This window comes from Oryctolagus cuniculus, chromosome 17, assembly GCF_964237555.1.
Source record: "Oryctolagus cuniculus chromosome 17, mOryCun1.1, whole genome shotgun sequence".
NCBI lineage: Eukaryota > Metazoa > Chordata > Mammalia > Lagomorpha > Leporidae > Oryctolagus > Oryctolagus cuniculus.
Genome location: NC_091448.1, coordinates 24,232,362 through 24,260,194, shown reverse-complemented (window position 1 = coordinate 24,260,194; position 27,833 = coordinate 24,232,362). Strand labels below are relative to the sequence as shown.

The following is a 27,833-nucleotide window of genomic DNA, read 5'->3' as shown; positions in this document are numbered from 1 at the left end:
GGAGAGAGACGTGAAGGCTGACACCTGGCTGGCTGGATGGGAGCGCCACCACCTGAGGCAGGGATGCAGGTGTCAGGAGGAAGTAGATCTCAGCTTCGAACTTGTGGGGTCTGCAATGCTAGGAAATGCCCTGGTGGAAAATGTGCAGAAAGCACTTGGGTCTGTAACTTAGGCGTTCAGGGGAGTCGCTGGGTCTGGCCACGCAACTTGGAGGGCCACTAGCTGGCCGGCCTGTTGTCCAGAGGAGGACTTGAGTCCTGGCAGGAAGTGGGGAGAGCGGGGAGAGTGGGTAGAGGGGATGGGCTGAGCACAGATTCCCAGGGGTCTCACCATTTCTCTTTCTAAAAATTATTTATTTTATCATGTGAAAGGCAGAGAGAGAAAGAGACTCCTCACCCACCGCCCATGCCCGTAACAGCTGGGGCTGGGTTAGGCCAAAGCCAGGAGCCAGGAACTCAGTCCCAGCGGGGCCCCAACTACTAGAGCCATGGCCTGCTGCCTCCCAGGGGTAGCATTAGCAGGAAGTCAGGACTGGAAGCAGAACCAGGACTTGAACCCAGGCACTCTGGTATGGGATGCAGGCTCCAAACTCCTGCCCCCTCTTTCTAAATACTGACCCCCACACCCCCCAGCTCAGCACATGGGTCTCTGTGACGGAGTCCACAGTGGGAAGACTCCGAGTTCCCTGACCCGTGGGATCCTGGACTCTTTCTGCAACCTCTCTGATACCCACAGTTTCCTCAACAGGGAGATAACACCTATCCTATCTCAGGCATTTCAGGCTTACATAGATAAACACACACTAGACGTACTAGCGCTTTACAGCATGCTTTAGGTTTATTTTCTCATGCTTTGTAAGCCACGATAAAACAGTAGGTGTCCTCATTGTTGCTGCGCATGCGTCTAGAGACCTCCTTGCAAACGGAGGCTCCCAGGGCTGAGACACAGGGCTCCTGGGGCTCGCTGGCAGGAATCGGCTCCCAGCTCCCCGTCCTGACTCAGCCTGTAGGAATTGCTCCAGCTCCCCCACGATTAAACAAACACTTGCTGGACTCCAACTATGCTCTCAGGCTCTCGGGACGTCCCAAGGAGCACAACAGGGCCCCACCCTCAAGGTGTAGCTCTCCCTCCTCCTTAGACCAACAGGCTGGGTGGGGCAGAGAAGGGTGGGGGTGGGAGACCCAGCACAGTCTCCCTCCCCCCATGAATCAGTGGAAGCAGAGACCCCAGGCGCTTCACCCCTACCTGCAGCTCTGCAGGTGACTCAACGAGGAACAGAGAGGTATCAGAGCAGTTCTGCCAGCTGTTGGCCTGGGACAAGCTACCCCGGAGCCTAGGCCTTGGGCAGCATTCCGTGGGGAACTTCAGGGCCTGTAGGCAGGTCAGTGGATCTGGCGTCCAGGTCCAGGGGGGACTTTGTTCATCGCCGGCATCTGGAAGGAGGCAGGGAGAGCCTGGGGGAGGCTTCTGACCCCAGCGTCTCAGGGCTCTGCCGACTTGGCAGGGGGGGCACAGGGGAGGGGGCACACAGCCAGGCTCCTGTCAGCTTTGCACGGGGAAGCTCAGTGCCCGCAGCTGCTTCGCCATCTTTTGTTGTTGTTGTTGCTGGATTCCTTAGTGAGATAACGCTGACCTGCGTGCCAGGGTAGATCTAACTGTTTTATAAACCTTATCTGATTTGATCCTTCAAACAACTTTATGATGTAGGTACTATTATTAGCCATATTTTAAAGGTAAGGGAGGCAACACTAAGACAGTTAAGTAACTTGTCCAAGATCATGGTTGGAAGGGCTGGGATTCAAACCTGGGTCTGTCCACTCCCAGCCTGTGTTCTTGTTTTCTGCCTTTGGTTCACCTCCGCCCCACCTGCCCCCTTGGCTCAGCCACAGCAGCCCCAGGCCTCCTCCTTCCTCTTCCCCATCCTGATTCCCACTTTCTCCCCAGCTGCTGGGCCAGGCACTCAGAACTCCCACCCCTGCGGTTCATGCCCTTGCCAAAGTTCCTTCTTGCCACACCCCATTCTGGGCAAGAGCACCCATTGCTTATCCTCCTACAAGCCATAAAAAGAAAGATTACCCTGGCCATTCAAATACCCATTTCTTTCATTCGCCATCTGTTTATGACTTTATGGTCTGTGTGTTTGTTCATGGTCACACTGACTGTGGGAGGGGTGTGTGTGTGTGTGTGTGTGTGTGGTGTGTCTACCTGCTGGGCTGGAAGCCCTGGAAACAGCAGCCTGGTGAGGCCTCTGGCTGTTAGAGGTGTAACTTCTCTCTTCAGCTTGTCTGTGAGCACCCTGGGGGCAGGGAGTACAGACTTACTGGCCCCTGACACCTGCCATTGAAGTGTCAAGTGCTTAATGATGCTTGCACAGGAAAGAATGAGGGGAGGTGGGGCGGGGTCAGGAAGGCAGTTAGTGGTGGTGGTGGTGGCCATCGTTGTCATGAGTGGGGGGACCGTGATCACCGGTCTTGGGGGAAGGGTTGTGAGCTCCCACTCCTTTCCTTATTCCTTCCTGCACAGCTCAGAACTTGGAGTCAACACCTCCCCCTCCCCGAACCTCCTGGGAGTGGAGAGAGAAAACCAGTGGGGAGAGATGAGGGCTAAGTTAAGCCCAGGCCAACGCGGGCCCTGATGGTGTCACCTGAGCTGTCCTGTGGGCCACTGCTTACACCCTGACCCTTGGCCAGCCACGCCTTCCCTGACCCCTCACCTTCGTTAATCACATGGGGTCGTGAAATGAGTCCCACATGTCATTTCTTAAGGATGCCACTGCACTGATTCTGCCCTCATCAGGGCAGGGAGGGACTGCCAAGGGGAGGAAAGCCAAGTCCACTCCCAAACCACCGTCTTCCAGCCTCCCTTCCCCCGCGCCCCAGCGCCCTGTCTCTTCTGCTTGCCCAGCACTCTTTGCTGCGCTGCTGGGGACCCTACACAAAGACACAGTCCCCGGCCGGTGCCAGAGCTCACTAGGCTAATCCTCCACCTGTGGCGCCAGCACCCCAGGTTCTAGTTCCGGTTGGGGCACCGGATTCTGTCAGGTTGCTCCTCTTCCAGTCCAGCTCTCTGCTGTGGCCCGGGAAGGCAGTGGAGGATGGCCCAAGTCCTTGGGTCTCCCGCATGGGAGACCAGGAGGAGGCACTTGGCTCCTGGCTTTGGATTGGCCATTTGGGGGTTGGACCAACGGAAGGAAGACCTTTCTCTGTGTCTCTCTCTCACTGTCTAACTCTGCAAAACAAACAAACAAACAAACAAACAAATAAGTAAAAAATAAAGACATAGTCCCGGCCCTCACAGAAAGTGGTGGTGTGTTGTGCCAGGGGCCCAGCACCTTCTGAACCCCACGAAAGCACCCCCAAAGCCTAGCACTACTCACGTGTCGCAGGGGCTTCAAAAGCCCTGTACAAACCAAGCAGGAGGTGTGCGCAGAGTGCATGCTGCTGGACGGAAGGGAGCACCCTGCTCCGCTCGGGGGCAAGACCGTAGCGCGGGCAGGGCTCTTGCGAGAAGGAATGGGAGCGAGTCTCGAGTCTCACAGGATGGGCGTGAATTGCGGCAGCGATGGGTGTCATTCAGGGAGGAGAAAGCCCCCGGGTAAGAGCTTTGAGGCTGGAGAGTCTGGTGAGGGGAGGTGGTGGGGAACACATCAGCAGAGACCCTGTTTCCTAATAAGGTCACGCTCTGGGCTTCTGGGTGGTCCTGGCGTTTGGAGGAGCCGTTGATGCTAATGCAGTAGAGAAATACGAGAAGGAGGCAACATCTGAAATGACTGCGAGAAGGAGGCAACATCTGAAATGACTGCGCCCCAGGTTGTGTTCTGCAGGAACATTTTGGGGCCAGGATGCTTGTTAGGGGTCACTTCCTGTGAGGAGACCCAGACGGCAGTAGCACCGGGCAAAGGCAGAAACCCAGCTGCACTGCGGGCCTGACGAAGCTTGAGTCCGTTTGGTGGGGGGCCCTGCAGTGAAGGTGCCCCCCCCCCGCCCCAGTGTCTTCACAGGGCTGAAATCGCAACACTTTTATTTCACTAGCAATGGGCTGCCTGGACCAGCATGCCTTCGGCAGAGGCGCTTCTGTAGCTGACATGGACCCGGAAGGACCTGACAGCTGGTGGCCCATGGCCGGCCGCACGCCTGGTCCATCCTCCAAAGGAGGACCTGAGAGGCACCTGGCTGCACCGCGGCCCCTGAGCAAAGCCGCTGTGGCGTCCCCAGAACCTGTGAGGGTGGACTGTGTTTGCTAAGACGGTCTATTTACAGATACAATGATGTCAAGGTTCTGGATTTGAGATCATCCCGTCCAAATGCCACCCCCGGTGTTCCTGTAAGGTAGAGGCTGCAGCTCGCTGGCCCAGAACCTCAAGCAGGCCAGGGGCAGAGTCTCCCTGGCACCTTCAGAGGGAACCCAGCCCTGCGACACTCAGGCTCGGCCTTGTGACAGATGTTGGAGATGTGCCCTCCAGGACTGAGAGAGAATAGGTGGCTGCTAGGCTGGTTTTTTTTTTTTTTTTTTTTTTTTTTTTTTTTTTTGACAGGCACAGTGGACAGTGAGAGAGAGAGACAGAGAGAAAGGTCTTCCTTTGCCGTTGGTTCACCCTCCAATGGCCACTGCGGCTGGTGCGCTGCGGCCGGCGCACCACGCTGATCCGATGGCAGGAGCCAGGTACTTCTCCTGGTCTCCCATGGGGTGCAGGGCCCAAGCACTTGGGCCATCCTCCACTGCACTCCCTGGCCACAGCAGAGAGCTGGCCTGGAAGAGGGGCAACCGGGACAGAATCCGGCGCCCCGATCGGGACTAGAACCCGGTGTGCTGGCACCGCAAAGCGGAGGATTAGCCTAATGAGCTACGGCGCCGGCCTTTTTTTTTTTTTTTGAAAGGCAGAGAGAAAGAGAGAGATGCCCACATACAGATACCTCCCACCCACTGGTTCACTCCCCAAATGCCTGCAACAGTTGGAGCTGGGCCAGGCCGAGGTCTGGCCAGGTCTCCCACGTGGGACCCAGGTACTTGAGCCATCACCCACTGCTTCTCAGGCTACACGCGAGCGAGCAGGAGGCTGGGATCAGAAGCAGAGCCAGGACTCGACTGCCTTAACCGGGACTAGAACCAGGGGTACGGGCGTTCCAAGCTGTGTTTTAGCTGCTGCGCCAAACATCCTTCCCCGGTTTCTGCCGTGTTCAGCCATCAAGCTTGTTATGGCAGCCACAAAGAAACAAGCACACAGGAGAACTGCTAATGGTGGTGCAAACTGTGGGGCTGTCAGAGGGTCTTCCTCCGGGCGTGGCTGAGAGCATGGAGAGATCCCACCCGCAGAACGTTTGGAGGAACACAGTCCCCATAAACACCCCATAAAGCTCCTCCCACAAAAACAGGAAGAATGCTCCCCTCCAAGGCCAGTGGCAGCTCCAATGGATCCAGATCAGAGTGCAGCTTTTTTTTTTTTTTTTTTTTTTTTTTTTTTTTAAGGTTTATTTATTTACTTGAAAGGCAGAATTATGGGCGGGGGATCGGGGGAAACAGCAATTTCACACCCCTAAATGGCTGCAATGGCCAGGGCTGGGCCAGGAGCCTGGAACTTCATCTGGGTCTCCCACGTGGGTGGCAGGGGTTCAAGCACTTTGGCCATCTTCTGCTGCTTTGCCAGAGAGCTGGATCAGAAATGGAGTAGCCCAGACTTGAACCAGTGCCCATATGGGAAGCTGGTGTCACAGGTGGTAGCTTAACCTGCTATGCTACTATTCCAACCCCCAGAGGGCAGCTTTTTCAAAAAAGGTTTATTCAGGGCCAGCGGCTCAGTAGGCTAATCTGCCACCTGCGGCGCCGGCACACCGGGTTCTAGTCCCGGTTGGGGCGCCGGATTCTGTCCCGATGCTCCTCTTCCAGTCCAGCTCTCTGTTGTGGCCCGGAAAGGCAGTGAAGGATGGCCCAAGTCCTTGGGCCCTGCACCCCATGGGAGACTAGGAGGAGGCACCTGGCTCCTGGCTTCGGATTGGCCATTTGGGGGTTGAACCAACAGAAGGAAGACCTTTATCTCTGTCTCTTTCTCTCTCGCTGTCTAACTCTGCCTGTCAAAAAAAAAAGGGGGGGGTATTCATTCATTTATGTATGTATTTATTTATTTGAAAGGTAGAAATTGGTGAGGAATGAAAGATCCTTCTTCTCCTGGTTTATTCCCCAAATGGCCACAACAGCCAGGGCTGGGCCAGGCCAAAGCCTTGGGTCTGTAACTCCAGCCTGGTCTCCCGCATGGGTGCAGGGGCCCATGGACTTGGGCCATCTTGACAGGAAGCTGGACCAGAGTGGAGCAGACAGGACTGATGGGTGCTCCGATACGGGATGCTGGCGTTGGGAGTGGCGGCTTAGCCCTCTGCACCACAGTGCCAGCCCCAGAAAGCACCTTTTGCTTACTTCTGCCCTACTCCCAGCTGTACCTCGGGTCACCTGCCTAAGACCTATCTTTGGCCTCACCTGGCTTGTCAACTGCGCCAGGCTGGGCACTCCAGGGACCTCTGGTCTCCTGGCCTCGCAGGGAGGGGAGGGGCAAGCTCCCCTGTCTTCCGTGTTCTGGGAAAGAAACATCACTGGAGTCAGGACCTACTTCTGGAACAGAGGTCAGCAAAATGGAAAGGCGAGTAGGGCAGAGGGGATTTGTAACCCAGTGAGGGGGTCGGCGCTGTGGCATAGCGGATAAAGCCACTACCTGCAGTGCCAGCATCCCATATGGGCACCGGTTCGAGTCCTGGCTGCTTCACTACCAACCCAGCTCTCTGCTATGGCCTTGGAAAGCAGTAGAAGATGGTCCAAGTCCTTGGGCCCCTGCACCCACCTGGGAGGCCGGGAAGACTCTCCTGGCTTCTGGCTTCGGGTTGGCGCAGCTCCTGCTGTTGTGGCCATCTGGGGAGTGAACCAGCAGATGGAAGACCTCTCTCTCTGCCTCTGCCTCTTTCTCTCTGTAATTCTGCCTTTCAAATAAATAAATAGATAAATCTTTAAAAAAGATTGTTCACTTAAAAACAAAAAAGGAAACCAATGGGGCCCTGTGGCTGTGTCCCCCAGCGGGACCCCCCAGTCCCTGAGGCTCCCTTATCCGAATGCTTTACAAGGACGGATTTCTGAGCGTGTGTCCACCACCTGCTGCACCTGGCATATCACAATTGAACTTGTGGTAGCAAGGCGCCCTCACAGGTGAAAAATTCATAAAGCAATAAAGTGGCCTGTGCGCGGGGAGTTACATCCACAGCTCACAGCCTTATCTCCAGCTCCTCTCTCCCCACCCTGCTCCTCCCAGGGCCAGGGGTTGGGCCTGACGTCCCAGCTGCTCGCTCCCCGGAGGATGGGCAGGGGCGTCCACGGCAACAGGTCCTGGTGACGCTCAGGGAGGGTGGCCTGCACAGGTGGACCCGCCCCAGCCGTTCTCGCTGGCTCCTTCGGGTGAGAGGATGGGGTGCTGCTCACCCACCCCACCCCCACCCCCACAACGGGCCTATGGATTTCAGAGGCAGGAGGACGAATGCCTTCAGGACAAGCCCCTTGCTGTACAGATGGGAATTGGGACCTGACCCCTGGATCACAGCCCCTCACCTCCCTTCTGCTCTCTCGCCTACGGCTGAGCTGGGAGGAGGGACTCACTTTCTCTGGTGCCTTCCAAACCAGACACCCCCTCTCTGAGCAGACTCGGCTCTCAGAGACAGTGACAGATCTTGGAAACCGTGTGCGGGCACCTTCCTGGAACGCGCGAGGCTGGTTTGAGAGACAATGCCCTCCAGTTGGCCTCTGCCCCCGGTGGGGTGCTAGCATAAAAGCAAGCCCACTAGAAGTCACATCAATGAGTCTTCTCTCAAGTTTACCTGCTTCCAGGCGCGTAGGCCACAGCAACTGGCTGTACTGAGTTCCTTTGAGGGGCAGGTGTTGTAGTACAGTAGGTTAAGCTTCTACTTGCAATGCCGCCATCCCATATGGGAATGCCTGGTTCAAGTCCTAGCTCGGCTTCCATCTGCTGGTTCACTCCCCAAATGGTCACAACGGCCAAGTCAGCAGCCTGGAACTCCATCAGGAGTCTCCCAGGTGGGTAGCAGGGAGCCATGTGCTTGAACCATCATCCACTTCCTTCCCAAGAACATTAACAGGGAGCTGGATCGGAAGTGCAGCAGCCAGAACTTGAATTGACACTGCGATCTGCATCGCTGGTGTCATAAGCAGTGGCTTAACTCGCTGTGCCACCGACAGTGGGCCGCTTCTCCATTTCTTATTGGTGTTTTCAGACTTGCATTAAGCACCTGCTGTTCATCATTCTGTATCAATGATAGATGAGTCTAAGCTCAGGGAGCTACAATTCTGTAAGGGAGGCAGAGTGATGAATAGATCCTTGTAATACTGTATGTATGTGTGTGTTTATACAGATGTATAGTCCGTCATGTATATAACATGTTAACCAGAAGTGTATGAGTGGGCTGGCGCTATGGCGCAGTGGGTTAATGCCGTGGCCTGAAGCACCAGCATGGGCGCTGGTTCTTTTTTTTTTTTTTTTTTTTTTTTTTTTTTTTTTTTTTTTTGACAGGCAGAGTGGACAGTGAGAGAGAGAGACAGAGAGAAAGGTCTTCCTTTGCTGTTGGTTCACCCTCCACTGATCTGAAGCCAGGAGCCAGGTGCTTCTCCTGGTCTCCCATGGGGTGCAGGGCCCAAGCACTTGGGCCATCCTCCACTGTACTCCCTGGCCACAGCAGAGAGCTGGCCTGGAAGAGGGGCAACCGGGACAGAATCTGGCGCCCCGACCAGGACTAGAACCTGGTATGCCGGTGCCACAGGTGGAGGATTAGCCTATTGAGCCGTGGCACCGGCTGGGCACTGGTTCTAATCCCGGCTGCTCCGCTTCCGATCCAGCTCTCTGCTATGGCCTGAGATAGCAGTAGAAGATGGCCCAAGTGCTTGGGCCCCTGCACCCATGTGGGAAGCCCGGAAGAAGCTCCTGGCTCCTGGCTTTGGATCAGCGCAGTTCCGGCCATTTCGGCCAATTGGGGAGTGAACCATCGGATGGAAGACCTCTCTGTCTCTCAGCCTCTCCTCTCTCTGTGTAACTCTGACTTTCAAGTAAATAAAAAAATCTTTAAAAATAAAGAAGTGTACGAGTGGCTGGCGCTGTGGTGTAGCAGGTAATGCGCTGCCTGTGATGTCAGTATCCAATATAGGTGCTGGTTGGTGTCCTGGCTGCTCCACTTCCAGTCCAGCTCCCTGCTAATCACCTGGGTAAAGCAGCCGAGGATGGTCCAAGTGCATGGGGCCCTGCTACCCACATGGGAGGCTCAGGTGAAGCTCCCCGCTCCTGGCCTCAGCCTGGTCCAGTGCTGGCCATTGCAGCCATCTGGGGGGTCAACCAGCAGATGGAAAATAAAATCTCTCTCTCTCTCTCTCTGTAATTCTGACTTTCAAACTAAGTAAATAAATATTTTTTTTAAGAAGTATATGAGTAAAAATGAAAATTCCTCAGCCGGCGCCGTGGCTCAATAGGCTAATCCTCTGCCTGCGGCGCCAGCACACTGGCTTCTAGTCCCAATCGGGGCGCCGGATTCTGTCCCGGTTGCCCCTCTTCCAGGCCAGCTCTCTGCTGTGGCCCGGGAGTGCAGTGGAGGATGGCCCAAGTGCTTGGGCCCTGTACCCCATGGGAGACCAGGAGAAGCACCTGGCTCCTGCCATCGGATCAGCGCAGTGCGCCAGCCGCAGCGGCCATTGGAGGGTGAACCAACGGCAAAGGAAGACCTTTCTGTCACTCTCTCTCACTGTCCACTCTGCCTGTCAAAAAAAAAAAAAAAAAAATCCTGCTGGAGTGGGAGGCATAATAATTAATTCAGGTTTTGATGGATTGCATAGGAGTTTGTCTTAGGCTGCACAGGGGGTTAGGGAGACCATTCCCAGTACAGTAGGGTTAGGGTTAGGGTTAGGGTTAGGAGCACAGCCTGTTCTCCTCTTCTCACCCCCAGGCAGCCTGTGCATCAGAAAGGCAGGCTAAGAGGGCTCCATGTTCCGGAGGTCTGGAGGGCTGAGGGGAGGGGCTGGAGGGCAGCAGAGGAAGGGCCAGGCCAAGTGGGTTCCACCGTGGACCCTCCCACGGACGATCTCTGGGCGGGGTGCTGTTTAGGAGGAAGGGGATAGGCACCCAAGAGTCCCAAGATGCTGGGGCCTGGAGAAGCCGGGGTTGGAGGTGGCAGGACAGGCTTGGGAGGGGTTTTGCGAACATTTGTAGCTTTCAGGGGAGCGGGGGAAGGGGAGTACTACAGCTCTTTTCTGCCCAGGACCTCCCTCTGTGCCTGGCAGGTGCACATTCAGTCCCTGGAGGAAGGCAGCTGGCGGGCGGGTTGGGCATCCAGGCAGGGCAGCATTAGGGATGCCAAATGCGCAGCAATGCTCTTCTGAGGGGGTGAAACGCAAGCACCTGCAAGTCACCTGGGGCGGCTACAAAGCCTCGTTCTCAGAGACGGCTGGAAGTTTAGGGTACTTTGCAGACGGGGAGGTCACTGTCACTGCTCCCTGAGCGTCTGATTGTCCCATGCAGAGCATTGGCGCCCTGGGTTTTCAACATGATCTCAAGGATCCCGAGGCCGTCTTCAGCTGAGGAGGATGGGATGAAGGTGTTTCAGACCCCAAGGAGGGACTGGTGTCTCCCTCTTCCCCCGAGGTGGGGCCCTTCAGGGCAGGAGAGACCCCCAGCCCCTTCCCTAGCACCTGCCTCAGCTTTGAGGCTTGGGGCAGGCGGAGCCTACAGCCTGGGAACCGGTCTGCCAACCAGTTTAACCAGGACTGGTTTCGACTCAGGGAGTTCAAAGGGAGCTGGGGTGCACCCGGTCCTGCCCAGCCCAACAAAGGGAGCAGCCAGCGGCCCTTAACTCTTTCCCGGTTATGCCCTGGGCAACGTCCAGGCGGTGTTCGGTGCTGGAGCCACATCTGAGTCCCTTTGGAGGGTGAACAGGGTGGGGTGATCTTAGCTACAGCCGGGGGGTGCAACCAGACACCCAAGAGTGGGTAAACTGAGGAGAGAGGCTCCCAGGCTCCCCCACCCCAGGCTTCCCCTGGGATCCCTTCCTCCAGTGTGGCGGGTCCCTGGAGGACCCAGGCTTCAGGCTGAATGAAGGGGCCCTGGGATTGGATTTCTGGGGTAATGAATATTCATCAGCTTGAGCCAGCCTCTGCCTCTGTTTGCTTAGCCGGGAGGGGCTGGGTTTCAGGTTCACCTTGACTCCAGGAGCTGCCACAGCAGCGGAGCAGGTATCTGCTCCTGCACCTGTTTCTCTTGCACCTGACACACAGCTGCTCCTACCCACCTCGCCCGGCCTGAGCCTAGCCCGGCACCCCGCAGGCACCCCGCCTCCCCTACTCTCCTTCTAAGGGAAGGTCTCGCCTCCAGCCCGGAGCAGTCAGGATTACAGGTACAGGGAGTGGGTGGTGGGTGGGGAAACCAAGGCACGGTCCCCAGGTGGGGCACCCAGGTCTGTGTCCAAGGCTCAGCGGGGAGGGGAACCCAGGCAGACTCAGCCCTCTGGGCCTTTGGAGGCTATCCAGGCCTCCCGCCGAGCCCCTGCCCAGGAAGTTTGTCTCCAGACCACTTCCCGCTTAACTCTGTTTTGGACTGCAGCCCTTCACTGACTCCCCGTGTTCTGCCTGTCTGGTAGGGATCTCTCCCTGCTCCTACCCAGGGCACCCCAGTCTCATCCACAGATAAATGCCCCTGGGGGTGCTCACCAGCGGGATGAGAGAGAAGGTTCTGGGTTTTGTCTTCCAACACAGAAACTGGCTCGCTCCTCTCCCGGGCACCTCCACCCCTCCGCCCCCGCCTCAGTCAATGGTTAACTCGTCCCAGCTCAGAAGGGGCCTGGCCCAGTCTGGACAGAGCCCTGCAGTGCAGCTCCCAGAGCCCAGCTGGGCTAGGGGCTGGGGGGACTGTCCCAAGCACCCACGTGCATGCCATGGTACTGACTGCCAAAGACAGAGGGTGGCAGGCTGTCTCCTTAGGCCCTCAGGGGCTGGTTTCCATCATCCCCCAGATTGCAAGGCCTCAGGGCAAGGGCTCAGCCCTCAGCGAGGCCAGCTCAGGGCCCTCCAGAAGCAGGCCGTGGGGTCCACTGCTGTCATCAAATGCTGGGTTTATTTGAAATCCCAAGTCTCTGACGCCAAGTCCCCTCCAGCCTTCTGTTCCCCTGGCCAGGGCCTCTGGCTATAGAAACCTTGCTCTTCGCAACTGTGGGTGTCTGGGAAGTTGGGACGTCACAGCACCCTAATGGCCTGGCGGGAAGCACCCTGGAGACACCAGCACACAGAGGCCCCTTGGTGGAGGCCCTGGGGCTGGGTACAAGGGTAACTCCCATCCCCATGGTTTTCTGACAAGTTCCTTGCAATCCATGGTGCCCTTTGCTCCAAGGGGCTTGAAGCCGCATGGAGTCCAACCTGAACTACGCATGTTGTAACGGGTATGCGTTAAGTAGCGCCGGGAAAGCCGCGGTCCCGCACGGAGCTGGGGCATCTGGCAGCCAGAGGAGGGAGCTGCAGGGGCTGGATCGTCTCTTCCTCCGCTCCGCAGCGAGGCGGCGGTGGAGCCAATGTGGGCCTTGCCTCGGACAAGGCAGCCACGGGGGCGCCCACAGAGCAAGCCAGCACCCTCTCCTCCAGGACTCCTTCCAGAAGCCCATGCTGGAACACCAAGTTCTGTGCAAGGCTGTGCTAAGCCCAGGAGGGGCAGGCTGCCAAAGCAAACCTCTCAGGCTGCCCAGGGTGCGCTCTGCTCTCCGGGAGGGGGTGCCCGGGACCTGTTTCTCCCACCACTCTCACGCTCTCCTTCCCTTTCTAAGTGCGGGATGCACAGGATCTCCCTGGTGGCCTCTCCTGCTGCCTGAGCCCAGCTAAGGGGACCGAGCAGCTGGCAGAGGGGGCCTGCTTCCCCCACAGGGTGGGTGTGCCCTGGGAGGGGGGGCATGGAGAAGAGATCCTCTTTTCCCCCTACAAAAAAGAAAACCCCTATTCATCACGGGGCGGATTCCTTTCGGATCTTTTTAGGAAAGGTAGTGAGGACCATCGGTCTGTGAAAGCGGTGAGGGATTTATTTGCTATCACTTGGGCTGGCTGCCACCTGCCCGGCTTCCTAGTGGTCACTGCGGCTGCACCCTCCTCTCCAGAGCTGTCACAGCCGGCACCCAGGAGTCCTGGGAACCTGAGCACCCATCCCTCCGGGCCCAGAAGTGCCTTTGCTTATTATGCCTCTGCCTGCTCCTTCCCTGATCTTAATTCCCACTGTCGGCTGTCCCTTGCTCCTGTCTCCCCTGGCCAGCCGTCAGCGACGTCCAGGCGACCTCGCCTCCCAGAGCACCCACTGGCTCATGCTGCACCACTTTGTGGGAACCAGTGGAAGGCGGGGTGGTCTCTGAGACAGGCCGCTCTGTGTCAGGGCTCACGGCTCGTGCGTGGAGAAGCCTGCGTGCTCTTATGGAAGGTGCAACCTGTGGTGACGGCATCTACGCGGCCCTCGGGGCTCCACCTAACCACCTTCCAGCTTTTCAGATGCCTGGGAACCTCCTGTCCTCGTGCAGGCCCGGAGGGGGATAGGGGCGCCATCTCTCAGTGGTCACTGCCAGACCCCTGTGTTTTACTCCATCAAGTGCGTCCACACCTCTGAGCACAGGGATTGACAGCGGAGCTAAATGCTAAGGCTGGACAGATGGGGGAGGAAGCTGAGGCTCAGAGAATAGCCGGCCAGAGGGCACCAGGCTGGGACAGGGCCAGCCCGAGGTCCCCACTCCTCTCCCTTAGGAGAAACTCAGCACTCGGCTTGTCGCCACTGGGAAGTCCAAATCGCACGCTCTTGCTATTACATTCTCTTTAATTTTGTAATGGATTCCAAGCAAAACGCACAGGGCGTGTCTGTCCATGTATGAGCATCTACCCGCTGTGGTGGTATAGTGGGAAAGACTTGGCTACGATGACTGTCAAAGGCCTTGATGCCGTGTGACCCGGGGAAGCCGGTGTCCTGCCTGCAGCACCAGGAGACCTGGAAGCTCCCACAGCCCTGCAGGGCAATGGGGTGCAGCTGTCCCCCTGTCCCTGCTGGCTCCGTAGCTTCCCTGTCCACGTTCCCTCGGTGGCCCTTGCTCCAGACCCCTCTTTCTTTTGTACTCTCTGGAAGTGTCCGTCACACTCACCAGAATCCTGGCACATCCCGCCCCATTATTCTTCAGTTTTGTTTTTTTTTTTAAGATTTATTTTTTAAAATAGTGGATCTTTTATTAAAAAAAAAAGATTTGTATTTTATTCATTTGAAAGGCAGAGTTACAGAGAGAGGGAGAGAGAGAGAGAGAGAGATCTTCTATCCCCTGGTTCACTCCCCAGATGGCCGCAATGGCCAGGGCTGGGCCAGGCCAGAGCCAGAAACCAAGAACTTCATTTGGGTTTCCCATGTGGGTGTGGGGGCCCAAACACTTGGGCCATCTTCTACCATTTTCCCCAGGCCATTAACAGGGAGCTGGGTTGGAAGTGGGGCAGCCGGGACCCAAACTGGTGCCGATATGGGATGTTGGCGTTGCAGGTGTGGCTTTACCCCCTGTGCCACAACCCCATCCCCTGAAGACCTATTTTATTTTTTTGAAAGGCAGAGTAACAGAAACACACACACACACACACACACACACAGATTTTCCATTTACAAGTTCATTCCCCCAATGGCTGCAACGGCTGGGGCTGGGTCAGACTGAAGCCAGGAGCCAGGGACTCTATCCAGGTCTCCCATGTGGGTGCAGGGGCCCAAGCACTTGGGCCATCTTCTGCTGCTTCCCCAGGCACATTAGCAGGGAGCTAGATTGAAGGCAGAGCTGTGGGGACTGGGACCAGTGCTCCAATATGAGAACCCCCTGCAGCACATCGCCAGCCCCCATTCTTTGTGATCACAAGTCTAGAGCGAGCTGGTCCCGGGCACCCACCCGCTTCCCCCACTGACGGATGTCTCCCCCACCTCGCTCAGCAGAAAGCCTGCCTCGGCTTGGGGAGCGCCATGACTGAAGTTGGCTGGTGGAAACTGACCTTCCTCCGGAAAAAGAAATCCACTCCCAAGGTGCTCTATGAGATCCCAGACTCCTACGTTCAGACGGAGGCCAGCGCAGAGCCCACCGCCGGCGCCCCCAGCAGTGACTTTAACAGCCGCCTGGAGAAGATTGTGGACAAGGGCACCAAGGGCAAGCACGTCAAGGTCTCCAACTCAGGCCGCTTCAAGGAGAAGAAAAAGGTGCGCGCCACGCTGGCCGAGAACCCCAGCCTCTTTGATGACCGGGAGGACAAAGGCCAGTGAAGGGGCCAGGGCAGGACGCGGGCCCCTCCCAACTCCCTGCCCGCAGTGGGTCTGAGGAAGGAGCTTGCCATGCTGGCCTCTTGGGTGGCAGCGGAAGCCATGGGGTGGTTGGTGCCTGCTGGCAAGAAATGTCTGCTGTTAGGTCTGCGTCTGTGTGCCTGGCTGTGTGCAAGACCTGGGAGATGCCCGCGTCTCCCCATCCTCCCCCTGATGACAAAGGCACTCCATCCAGCACGAGGAGGCGAACTTCCGCCCAGGAAGAAACAGCCCGCCTCGAAGAAGTGGCATGGCCCACAGGGAGATGGCCATGGCAGGGAACCAGGGAACAGAGAGCGGGGAGCAGGACGGACTCCGCCTCCTCCCCCCCTGACTGTGCACAGGGTCAAGGGTGAGTGGGAATTGCTGCTCCCTGTGCCTTCTCTACCTGTGACTGTGCCCTGGACCCATCCTGAGGTCAGCACCCGTTCCAGAAGCCACGTGACAGGGGTTGGTTTGCTTGGAGCCAGAGGTGGAGACGTTGAACTTGAGCTCACCTCCTAAGACAAGCAGTGAACTTCCTGGAACTTTGCCCCAGGTGTGGAGGAGCAGAGGACCCCGGCACTCTGCAGGGAGTGCTGCAGAGCCCATCGGTGACCCCTGGGTTCCTGCTTTGGCCACACTGCCGCGGAGGTGGCCAATCACAGGGGCAGCCAGCAGCCAGTTTTTCCCTGTCCTTCCCGTCCTTATATTTAAGATGGATCAGCCCCAGTGATGAGTTCTGGAGCCTCGATTTTGTTTAAAAAATTAATTGTAGATTTCCGTCATTGTAATCAACAACACCGCCAAGGCAGGGGGAGCTGATTTTGCCTGTGCTTGGCGCTACTGAGCTGGCCGTGTGTCGCGTCTGTGCCCCCTCCCTGCAAGCATGGTGGGCCTTTGAGCTCAGGCTGCTCTCATCCAGCTTTGGGAAGGTCCCCCACATGTGACAGTGAAGGATCCGGGTCACTAACTTTGCGCTCAAGTTATGGCTGGGGGCAGGGGGAGGCAGAGGGAGGAGCTGGCTACTGCTCAGTGGTCAGTTCCCTCTGGTCGGCTTCAGAGAGTAGGAGAGTTCTTTAGTGACTGGCCCCAAAGTCCCAGTTTGGTTTGGGATCAGGATTCAAATTCTGCCTCCACCCCTTAGTAGCGGGGTGCCCTTGGGAATTTCTTTTAAACAAACTCATCTGCCTCAGTTCCCTCTTCTCTGGCAGGGGGCTGTACTGACCCGTGTCTGCAGGAAGTGGGCAGTAGTAAGTGGCCCATAGCGGTGCCACAGCGGGAGCTCAGCGACACAGTGGCTGCTTCCCACACAGCCCACAGCCGCAGTGCGAGAGGAGGAGGGTGCTCTCTCCCACCATCTCTGCTCTGGCTCTTTCTCAAGCCACAAGAGCTGGGAAGTGGAAGAAATTGGCCAAATCTCTGGTGCCCATGGTGGGAACACAGGGGGAGACCATGGTGGCCACTAAGCTTCCGGGTGGCTCCCAGCGGGCTGCGGGGCCGCCCCACCCCAGGGAGCTGTCGCTCAGGAAATCCGTCACCAACACAAACAAATCCACACCCCAGGGCCCTTGCTGGTGCCTCCCGCAGGCAATGGGGCACTCGGAGGATCAGGAGGAACCGAGGGTGGGCTCCTCCCACACGGAGCACTAAGGGTCTCGCCAGTTACTCAGTCCATAAAACCTCCTACAGAGCTCAGCTGTTCCCCACACTGGCAGCCCTGTTGGTGCTAACAGGTACTGTGGACTGAGCGCACCCCAGGCTCCTCACTTCACAAGCCCCACTTTCCAACCGAGTTAGCTGAGGCTCAGTGAGGTCAAATCACTCACCCTAGGTCAGGCGCTGGCAGTGGCAGAGCTGGGACTGAAGCCAGAGCTGGCCTGTGCCTGTGACCACGGCCCCACAATCCTCTCCCACCCCGAGTCTCATCTGCCCCTCCCCCGGTGTGTGGGGGAAGACAGGAAACGTAGGCTGAGGACAAAAAGGTGCACAGGCCCCTTGTGTAGAAGCGGCAGGGGAGAGGACGGAGGGCTGTGTCTGCTTCTCAGGGTGCTGGAGGTGAGCACACTCCGAGGAGGCTGGACAGGTCAGGAGCCCAGAAGCCACACAGCTCCGAGCCTGGCTGTCTCCCCAGACCCGTCTGCAGGACCTCCCCATCAGCCTACCTGGGGTTCCCTCCCGTGGGCCCTGGGCCACAGAGCCACCGTTCTATGCCATCACCCCTGCTGTGCTTTGTGTGCTGATCCAGTTCACAGCCCCAACGCCATCCTTGTAGGGATCTTCCAGGGATACCCCCCATGTACCCATACGATGGGGGCTGCCTGGGGTGGGGAGAAGCTAAAGGGACATCTGGCTCCTCAGGGAGGCCGAGCAAGGCACCTGCAAGTGTTCCCAAGGCCCGAGGAGGAGGAAGAAACAAGAGTGCAAACACACAGGAGCCAGGAGAGGCTACGGGTTATCGACCACAGTTTCACTGGGACCAGACCCAAGCAGAGGGAGGGGGGAGGCAGAGGAGACCGGCTACAACCAGCTTCCACTGCCCAGAAGGGGCCCACCCTGGGCGGCGGGCTCCCCCTGCTGGACGCCCAACCTACACGGCAAGGAGAAGCAAGGTGGGAGGAATTCGCTAATTCCCCTCCTTGGGAAGGGGTGAGACCAGGCCAAGTAGAACATTAACATCAGGCACGGTTGACGGGCTTTATTACAGATTTGGTACAGTGATTGACAGAGAGAACTAGAAACGAAGAGCTGAGATTAGCCCCAAAGCTGGGGGGACACACAGCCCCCAGTAACAGGAAGGGAACACTTCACACCCACAAGAACATGTGCCTTCACTAAAAGTCACAACCCTCAGCACAGCACTGAACAGGCAAGATAAGGTGAAGCAGCCAGGGTTAATGCTACACTCAGGTCCTAGGGGCGTCCACACAGGAGGGGCTGCCCTCGGAGGGGCCCTGAAACCCACGTCCATTGAAGGGAAGGAAGCGCGGTCTGTAGAGTAGTAAGTTCATTGGCAGCCAGTGCAAGTCACTTTTCCGATCCTGGCTTAGTCAAAGCAAACATGTACCCAGCCTGGCTCCTCTCTGTAGCCAGCAGGCTTGTGCTCAAGGAAAGCAAATACGCAGGACAGCTCAGCACAGGATGAGGCCAAGGGTTCATGAAGCATCACAAATGGGGCGGGGCAGGGGGGGTGTCGCTGGCTGGGAGGTTGATATCAGTGCCTCACGTCACCTGGGGGCTTGTTTAATTGCAGAACTGGGTTCACTGGGGCTGGGGGTGGGCGTCAGGCTCTCGAATGGGCTTCCAAAGGGCTGCTGGACCACACGGCCAGCAGCACGGCTCTCGCAGGCGCTCGTGACTTTGGCTGCCTGGAATCCCCTGGGCCGCTGCCCAGGGAGACCCAGGTAATCCCAGTATCATCACCGGCAGAGGCGGAGAGCAGGGAAAAGGGGGTGTGTGAGTAACCTGAAAAGCAGAAGCTCGACAATAATGTAATTTTATATTTGGAAAATTCAATACACATATGAACACACACACACGCACACACGCACACACACACAGGCTCCATGAGCAAACATGGACTGTAAAACTTGACTAAAATCGTCCTGGCCTGTAGGTAGCAGCACATGAATCCCTCCCAGAGTTCCTGGCTCACTGGGAAGGAGGGGGCTCTGGGGACAGGACCCTCACCACCCTACAGACAGCCCACCCGCTCCCGCTCCCGCTCCCGGAAAGTTCAGATCAGCTGGACTCTCTCACGGTGCTGAGGTGACAGCTTCCCTGTAGTTCCCAATTGTGGGTCCCCGGGAGCCACAGAGAAGAAATTTACTCTGTTTTGCTTATTGATGTGCTTCAAATAACAGAAGGCAGAAATGAAGTGGGGCAGATGCCACAGAAACATCCCACCAGGAAGTGAGTTCAGGCTCTTTTAGCTGTAACCAGCGGAACTCAGTTCAAGTTCAAGCACACACTCGAAGGAGCTGAGCGGGAGGGAGCAGCGGGTGTGATGAGGCAGGAGGAGAAATTGCACAGCCCCGGTGTGGGAATGAAGGTTCCAGGGTGGCCTGGGATTTCAGCAGCCAGAGGCTCACGACTCCCAAGGCCTCGGGTCTCTCCATGTCAAAGATCAAATTGCTGGCAAGAAGATCTGATTGGCTGGATTGGCTCCAGTGCCTAGGCTGGGGCCAGTCGGCTCTGACCAGTGGGATGCCGGGGCGACAGACAAGGCTGCTGGGGCAGGGGCTCACCTCGTCACCTGAAGGGGAGTCTCAGCCAGTCACCCCTGGAGAGAGCTAGTCCAGTATACCCTAAGCAAGGTCAAGAAAATCATCACGGAATTACCACTCCCCCTTCATGATTCTCCATAGCACCGTTACAGTCACGCGAGCAGCCAGCTGGGAGCCGGCGAGTACAGTGAGCTCAGAGGCCCGGCCCTGAGGAGCCCCGCACGTCAGGGTGGGGAGGAAGCGGAGTTCACAAAGGGCCTGGCTCCCCAGCACACAGCCTCTCTCGGCACCGAGCCCCAGCGCCGCCGCTGCGGTCAAGGCGCGAGTCTCTCGTAGAGCCAGCCTTCCTCCCCGCGCCGGGTCATGGGCCCCAGCGCCGCATCGCCCGCGGGCTGGCCGCGCCGAAAGACAATCCGGTCATGCAGGCGGTTGGTCTGGCCTTGCCAGAACTCCATCACCTGTGGGCACAGGAGGTAGCCGCCCCTACAAGGAGAAGCAGGACTTTCAGGGCTTGTGACCCGTCCAGCCGGTCACTCTCCTGTCCCCATCCCTCGGCCTGGCCCTCCGGAAGGAGGTTGCTGGGATGCAACCGCAGAGCGGCTGGGAGACAGACAGGGACAGTCCGGACTTCCACAGAGGGGGTCCTGGGGGTCCTCTCTCCATGGCTACCAGGCGCCACTCACCAGTATTTTGGCTTGGGCACCTCTTGCTCCCTGTAGAGCTGCTCCAGTTCCTCATTCTTCTTTCTCAGATACTGACCGGGGGAAGGAGAGGACAGAAAGGCCAGGCCCAGTCGGCGATGCACTCAGCGAGCGCGTGCTCTGGGCTGAGCCGAGGACACAGGCGAGCGAGCGGGCTGGCCTGCCCTCCGGGGCCGTGTCCCCCCTCCCCGTCGTCCTTTCCACCTTGCAGGACGGACAGCCCCGGAGGAGCCCCGCTCACCTCCCGGTCGGGGATCACGGAGCTCTGCTGACTGACCACAGCTCCGATCTGGCTGCTCTTGGGACGGGAGTGGAAGTAGCTCTCAGCCTCCTCCTCAGGCAGCTTCTTCACCGGGCCCTCCACACGCACCTGTGCAGGGGTGGCCTTGGCTGAGTGGTGACCAGGGCCACCGCCCTCCCTGCCCGCCCAGGCACAGTCCTCGCTCTTTCCCTGCTGACTGTCCCGGCCCTCCTGGCTCCATCTAGACCAATCGACTGAGAGCGAGTACAGAGGTGAGGTCGAGGCAGGACACTCGCCCAGTCTGGGGACTTTCTCTAGGCTCCTCCAGAACTCAGGCCCCTGTCTGCTGGGCCCCCCACCCCCCAGGCCATCCTGGGAGCGCTCACTCACCTGACGGTTTAGGGGCTCCCAGTAGAAGACGAGAGACGCGAAGGGGTTCGAGTCCTGAAAACGGGAGAGGATCCAGAGAGAGCCATCAGGACAGGCAGAGGGCGCCTCCAGTGAGAGGGGAAGGCGGGGGACGCACGGACGCAGGCCCCCAGAAGACATCTTCGTGGTCATCTCCCTGCTGTCGCATACGTGCAGACAGGCTCGGCGAGGTTATGCAAGGTGCCCGAGTTCATGCAGCGGGTGACAGAGCTGGGCTGAGGCCAGTCTGACTGCAGAGGGAGGTGTGGCCGCTTCGCTGAGAAGTATGCGTCTGGCTGGCACCAACTCAGGGAGGGCTACGCTTTGTGGATTCACTGAATGCAAAGTGCCAAGCCTGTCTGACACCAGGAGGGGCTGGGAGTCCCACAGAGCCTGCCGCTTAGCAGGAGGGAATAGCACAGGTACAACTGGAGGAGTGGCAGACGGCTGAGTAGCAAGTTCTAGGAAGGCCTGCCTGGGGACAACATTTGGGCTGAGACCTGCAGGAACAGGAGACAAGGAGGCGCCTGCTAGGTGACAGCAGTGGAGGTGGCGAGGGTGCGCATTCATGGTCAGGGAAGAGCAGGTGCGAAGGTCAGGGGGCAGGCGGGCGCCTGAGCAGGGCAGTGAGGCGGAGGCGGGTGGCGCAGCACCCCCGAAGCCCTGGGAGGGACCCTCAGGGACCCTCACCAGTTCCTTTCCTTTGCGACTCTCGAAGTTGGTGAAGAAGCGGAAGCCATCCTTGCCAAAGCCCTTCAGCAGCAACATGCGGGCAGAGGGCTTCCCGTCCCTGGCAGCAAAGAGCAGAGCGCCGGGGTCAGGGCCCACGTCCTCGTCCTGGCTTCCGAGCCCCTCCCCCGAGATGTCTGGGCACTGCCTCCAACTCTGCCCACCTCCCCCACCCCGTACCCAGCTCTCCCTGCTCCCACGTGTTCCTGGGGGGTACAAGTGTGACGTCACTGCCTAGGGTCCTGGATCGAGTCGTGTCCCCCCAGAAGCCGTATGTCGAAAGCTGTAACCCCCTGTGTGACAGTACTTGGAGATGGGACTGTAGAGGGGGTCATCAAGGTTAAACAAGGTCACAGGATGGGGCACTAGTCCAACAGGGCTGGTGTCCTTGTAGAAAGAGGAAGAAAACCACTGAGCACAGGAGAGATCATGGAGGAAAGGCAGCCATCTGCAGCTACAAAGAAACCAGCCCTGGGGCTGGCGTTATGTCACAGCGGGCTAAGCCGCCACCTACAATGCCAGCACCCCATACCAGTGCCTGTTCACCTCCCAGCTGCTCCACTTCCCATCCAGCTCCCTGCTAATGCACCTGGAAAAGTTGCAGAAGATGACCCAAGTGTTTGTCCCCTGCACCCACGTGGAGACCCAGATGCAGTTCCAGGCTCCTGGCTTTGGCTTGGCCCAGTCCTGGCCAGGCCATTGCAGCCATTTGGGGAGTGAACCAGCTGGTAGAGAATATCTCTCTGTCTTTCCTTCTGTCTGAAATTCTGCCTTTCAAGTAGTGTGTGTGTGTGTGTGTGTATAATATATATATATATATATATATATATATATATATATATATATATATATAAAGAGAGAGGGAGAGAGGGAGGGAGGGAGGGAGGGAGGGACAAACAACCCTAACAGCACCTTGATCTTGGACTTAGACTCCAGAGCTGAGAACTGTGCTGCTTCAGCCACCACGGCTACAGAGTTGTATACGGCAGCCCTAGCAAGCAAATCAGACCAACTACGCAGCCGCAGATGGAGCACGTACAGCAGGCCCTGCTCAGAGCTCTGGGGGATGTGCAGGGGCACGGGACAGGAGCCCTGCCTTCAAGGTGCTGCACAGCAGTGAGGGGCACAAGAAGAGTGGAAAAAGGCTAACAGGAGAGACGTCTCAAAGGGTAGATGGTTGTCAAGTCACTGACAGAGCGGAGCTCTGTCTTGGTGTCAGGAGAGGGACAGAACTTCATGGAGGGCTCCCAGGAGGTGTGGCTTTTTTTTTTTTTTTTAAGATTTATTTTATTTATTTGAAAGACAGAGTTACAGAGAGAGGTCTTCCATCTGCTGGTTCACTCCCCAGATGGCCACAACTGCCAGAGGTGTGCAGATCTGAGGGCAGGAGCCAGGAGCTTCCTCTGGGTCTCCCACGTGGGTGCAGGGGCCCAAGGACCTGGACCATCCTCTACTGCTTTCCCAGGCCATAGCACAGAGCTGGATTGGAAGAGGAACAGCCGGGACTAGAACTAGTGCCTACATGGGATGTAGATGCTTCAGGCCAGGGTTTTAACCCACTGCGTCACAGCACCGCCCCCCACCCCCGCTTTATTTTATTTTATTTTATTTTATTTTGACAGGCAGAATTAGTGAGAAAGAGAGAGACAGAGTAAAAGGTCTTCCTTCCATTGGTTCACTCCCCAAATGGCTGCTACGGCCGGGGTGCTGCACCGATCCGAAGCCAGGAGCCAGGTGCTTCCTCCTGGTCTCCCATGCAGGTGCAGGGCCCAAGCACTTGGGCCATCCTCCACTGCCTTCCCGGGCCACAGCAGAGAGCTGGACTGGAAGAGGAGCAACCGGGACAGAATCCGGCACCCTGACCGGGACTAGAACCCGTTGTGCCGGTGCTGCAGGCGGAGGATTAGCCTAGTGAGCCAAGGCGCCAGCCCGGCTTTTTTTTAAAGATTAACTTTGTTTATTTATATGACAGAGTGACAGAGAGAGAAAGACAGGGTGGGGCAGGGTGGGGGAGGGAAGCGAGACAGCCAGAGTGCTCTTCCATCTGCTGGTTCATCCCCCAAATGGCCTCAGTGGCTAAGCCTGGACCAGACTGAAGCCGGAAGCCAGGAGCTTCTTCTGGGTCTTCCATGTGGGTGCAGGTGCCCAGGTACTTGGGCCATCTTCTGCTCGATCAGAAGCAGAGCAGCTGGGACTCAAACAGCGCTAGGATACGGGACGCCGGCATTGCAGGCAGCGGTTTAAACCATTGCGACACAGCGCTGGTCCCGAGGCTTGGCTCTTGCAGCGCAAATGGGGCTGGGTGGATGCAGACACGAGGGAGGCACAGAGTTGCGTGTGGGTGCATCCAGGGCAGAGGTGAACCAGGCACCGTGTGTTATCACTGACATGGGATTCAGGGCTCTGCTCTTTGGTTTCTAAGTGAGGACACTGAGGCCCAGAGTGGACAAGTAACCTCCCCGAGGCCACACAGCATGCTAGTAACAGCTGGATCCACAGAGCTCACATCCACAGAGTTGAGAGCTTCCTACATTTCCCACTTCATCTGTGCCCACCCAGAGGGGCTCACGGCCATGCTCACCTGGTGCAGGTGGCCAGACACATGGCGTTGGCTTCCCCTACGTCAGGACACTGGACAGCCTCCTCGAACCAGGCAGCGAACTGCTTCATGGGGTCCAGGGAGGTCAGATGAGCCTCCTCAAAAGCCTGGCAATTTTATTTCATTTAATACAGTAAATCACAGCATGTACTTTGCAACCATGCACTCATTTGGTCCTCACAACGACGGCCTCCTAACAAAACGCGGGAGGGAGGTTCCGGGTCCCATTTTGCAGATGAGGAAGTCGGAATGAAAGGGTCAGACAACCCTCTGAGGCCCACTGCTAGAGACAGGTGAGCCAGGGATGCATGTCTCAGGTGTCTACACTGCCTGTGTGTCAGAATCACCCGGGGAGCCTACAAACATGGGCTCCTGGGCTGCTTCCCCCACTCCCATCTAGTCCCATTCCGTAGGTCATGAAAACCCGCATTTCTGGAAACACTCGCATGCAAACAGATCGGGTGACTGTGGCTCCGGACCCCGATTCCTAATTCCGAGGCAGGAAATGGACAGAACATCTCCCAGAGGGCAGGAGAAGGTCCTGAAGCAGGCAGAGCCAAGCCTTCTCCTCCCCCATTCCACTTGCGCAAGGGATGGGACATTCTGTAAGGTCGTTACCACTGCTCTCAGCACCTACAAAGCTCTAAGCCCACGGCATTCTGCAAGGTGGGCACTGCGCCCCTGCAGGTGGCCACGCTCATGCCCAGAGGGGTTGAACAAATCGCCCAGAGCCACACGTCCAGTCCCAGGGGCCGAGGCCAGCCCAGGCGGGCTCCGGGGTTCGCGCTCTGGTCCTCTAGGACGAGCTGCCTGGTGAACCCGTCCCCAGAACAGCTCCCCGGGCGCTCGTCTCTGGACTTCCCGTTCTACCTTGGGGATGCCTCCCAAACCCTTCGCCCCAGAAGCCCCGGTGGGGCTCCTCCGACTCACTCCGGGACCCCCGCCCCCGCCGCCCCCTGCGGGAGACCCTGCCCTGGGTCAGCACCTCTCGGTCCCCGCGGTAACTCTTGCGCATCGGTCCCAGGTCCATGGCAGCACCGCGACCGCACAGGTGACGCACGTAGCCCGGCCACTCAGCAGGTCGCCCGAACTTCACAGTGACGCCTCGCAGCCTGCGCGTCATGAGGGCCGCCGGCCACGTGACCCGGCGTCGCTGGGCGCTGGGTTCTGTTGGATTCGGAACCAATTTCTTGGCGGGGGCGTCTGGATTTGCCAGACACGGAGCTAACCAAACAGAGCCTCGCAGCCAATGGGAGTGCAGGATCAGAGGAGGGAGACAGACGCGGAGAAGTCATTGGTTGGCGTTTTCCGGAGAGAAACCAATTAGAACGAGAACAGAGGGAGGCAGTGACCAATGGGCAGCGCCTCCGGGGGCGGGAGCAGAGAGACACGGAAATGCTGTCACTGCCGTTGAGACGCACGTGGAGGTTTGTTAAAGGTATAGAGACTGCTGCAGCCCGGTCACGGGGGCGGCGGGGGAGAGGCCCTGGGGGCTTCCAGGAGAGTGACTGGCACACTTCAGGCGCCCGAAGGCAAGCTTGGGGCAGGGAGCATCCTGGGAGGCGAGGCTGATGGACCGGGCAAGGAAAAATGAAGAAAGGGAGTAGGGGCCGGTCTCTAAGGCAAGGTGGCGGGACCACAGACGAAGGGGTGCTCTGGTTGGGCTTGCGGGTGGGAGAGGTTGAAGTGCTGTGGATGCTGTGCGGTGCGGTGGGTGCCATGGGGTCAAAACAGACAGCGGGGTGAGGCGGGAGAACGCTGGATGGGTAGGGGCAAAGAGGGGAATCTGGGATCAAGACATCCCAGAGCAGAGCCATCTTCCTCTTGTAGCTCTGCACCGTCCTTCCAGCCCCTTTCTTGAACGGGGTCCCTGCGTCCTGCTCCCTTTGTTCATGGGTTCCTCTGTGGCTGGGCGTCAGACTTCACACTTAGAGTTCTGGTCACGAAAAAGCTGCCACCGTGCCCCTTGTCCTGGGTCTCTGTCATCTTGGTGGAGTTTCCCCCTTTTCCCACGTTACCCTTTGCAGGTCACAGGTTAGTCCCTCAGTCAGTGCCAGCAACGGGGGAGCAGGTGGCTGTGCACAGGGAAGTGGCGAAGCAGCCAGGGTCCATTCCAGCTTTGACGGGGCTGGAGCAGCCCGTGGTTCCCACCAGCTTCAGGAAGGGGAGCTGAGAGAGCCATCTGGGCAGTCCCCCCGCCCCGCCGGGTCTGTGCTGGGTCAGGGGCACTTCCCGGCTTGCCCGGATGTCAGCGTTACAGCTGAACTTCACAAAGCTCTCCATGAGGTGCCTCGGTTGTCATCCCTTATGGCGTGTGCCTGCTCGAGGCACAAGCAATCTGCAGGACAAATTTGCTGCAAAGAAATAATACACGCCGGGAAGCTTAGCGGTATTGGCCTCTGCATTCTCCACTGGTTGCCATTTCTTTGTGCCGCCGTCACCCCCCAGCTTGGTTGAGAGTTGGCTACACTTGCTTTTTTTTTTTTTTTTTTTTTTTTTTTTTGACAGGCAGAGTAGACAGTGAGAGAGACAGAGAAAGGTCTTCCTTTGCTGTTGGTTCACCCTCCAATGGCCGCCGCGGCCGGCGCACCGCGCTGATCTGATGGCAGGAGCCATGTGCTTCTCCTGGTCTCCCATGGGGTACAGGGTCCAAGCACTTGGGCCATCCTCCACTGCACTCCCGGGCCACAGCAAAGAGCTAGCCTGGAAGAGGGGCAACCGGGACAGAATCCGGCGCCCCGACCGGGACTAGAACCCTGTGTGCCGGCGCCGCAAGGCGGAGGATTAGCCTAGTGAGCTGCGGCACCGGCTCTGCACTTGCTTTGTTGCTGAAGTGGTTTCCTACGCAGGAACGCGGCCGCCCTGCCTGCCTCGCGATCTTCTGCAGCTGGACCTGTGTAAGCAGTAACTGGTCATCAGTGCCGGTCCACTCAGGCCGCTTTGCTCATGGGGCCACACTCTGAGCGCTGTGAGGCTACTTCTGCCCTGGCCCTGGATCCTAGAGCACCAAGACAAGATTCTGTGAGTGGTTTGCTTCCAAACCAAGAGTTGAGCTCAGAGGGATGGGCATGGGTGCGTTTAGCAGGCACTTGTTAGAGAGGCCTCCTTCCAGCCAGGTGCTGAGCTGCTAGGTCTGGTGACACTAAGATGGTGATGGCAGCTGGGTTCCTGTCCACGAGGGCCGGGTCGTCTGTTGGAGGAGGCAGAGCTGTAGCTAAAGCACTGCAGGCACTTAGAGACGTTTCTGCAGGGTGAAGGGGAACAAGAAAGGGAACAGCCAGCCAGGGGAGGTTTGGTAAAGGGAGTGGACATTTGGTGAATGGCTGGTCCAGGCAGAGGGGTGATGGTGAGTAATGGCACAGTGCACTTGGGGAACACGGAGGGATTTTTTTTTTTTTTTAAGATTTTATTTGTGAGCCGGCGCCGTGGCTCAATAGGCTAATCCTCCACCTTGCGGCGCCGGCACACCGGGTTCTAGTCCCGGTTGGGGCGCCGGATTCTGTCCCGGTTGCCCCTCTTCCAGGCCAGCTCTCTGCTATGGCCAGGGAGTGCAGTGGAGGATGGCCCAGGTGCTTGGGCCCTGCACCCCATGGGAGAC

The 27,833-nt window shown here is 57.9% G+C and overlaps 2 protein-coding genes across 3 annotated transcripts; one reads left to right on the top strand and one right to left on the bottom strand.

Moving 5' to 3' along the window:
• Nucleotides 1–11,202: 11,202 nt before the first annotated feature.
• Nucleotides 11,203–16,114, top strand: PRR15L (proline rich 15 like). Of its 2 annotated transcripts, none has more exons than XM_008271368.4 (2): nt 11,203–11,417; nt 14,993–16,114. In XM_008271368.4, exon 2 carries the CDS (start codon nt 15,023–15,025, stop codon nt 15,314–15,316), a length of 294 nt encoding a protein of 97 aa, XP_008269590.1. In that variant the 5' UTR covers nt 11,203–11,417; nt 14,993–15,022; the 3' UTR covers nt 15,317–16,114. The 2 variants fall into 2 exon arrangements, with proteins under 2 accessions (XP_008269590.1, XP_008269589.1); XM_008271367.4 differs by having other exon boundaries at nt 11,204–11,417; nt 14,996–16,114.
• A 1,900-nt stretch (nt 16,115–18,014) lies between these two features.
• On the bottom strand, nt 18,015–25,495 carry PNPO (pyridoxamine 5'-phosphate oxidase). The gene is made up of 7 exons (XM_002719325.5): nt 25,221–25,495; nt 24,218–24,342; nt 21,598–21,697; nt 20,890–20,943; nt 20,500–20,628; nt 20,241–20,311; nt 18,015–20,040 (listed from the first exon to the last, which is right to left on the bottom strand). Exons 1-7 carry the CDS (start codon nt 25,356–25,358, stop codon nt 19,872–19,874), a joined length of 786 nt encoding a protein of 261 aa, XP_002719371.1. The 5' UTR covers nt 25,359–25,495; the 3' UTR covers nt 18,015–19,871.
• Between the last annotated feature and the right edge of the window lie 2,338 nt (nt 25,496–27,833).

What these genes read in the sequence shown, in the direction of transcription:
- PRR15L (XM_008271368.4), top strand. Translation starts at nt 15,023, where the DNA reads ATGACTGAAGTTGGCTGGTGGAAACTGACCTTCCTCCGGAAAAAGAAA.
- PNPO (XM_002719325.5), bottom strand. Translation starts at nt 25,358, where the DNA reads ATGACGCGCAGGCTGCGAGGCGTCACTGTGAAGTTCGGGCGACCTGCT. An exon ending in TGTCTGGCCACCTGCACCAG is followed by an intron (nt 21,698 to 24,217) that starts GTGAGCATGGCC and finishes CTTTGCTGCCAG; the next exon opens with GGACGGGAAGCCCTCTGCCC. An exon ending in GTGCCCAAGCCAAAATACTG is followed by an intron (nt 20,041 to 20,240) that starts GTGAGTGGCGCC and finishes TTCTCCTTGTAG; the next exon opens with GGGCGGCTACCTCCTGTGCC.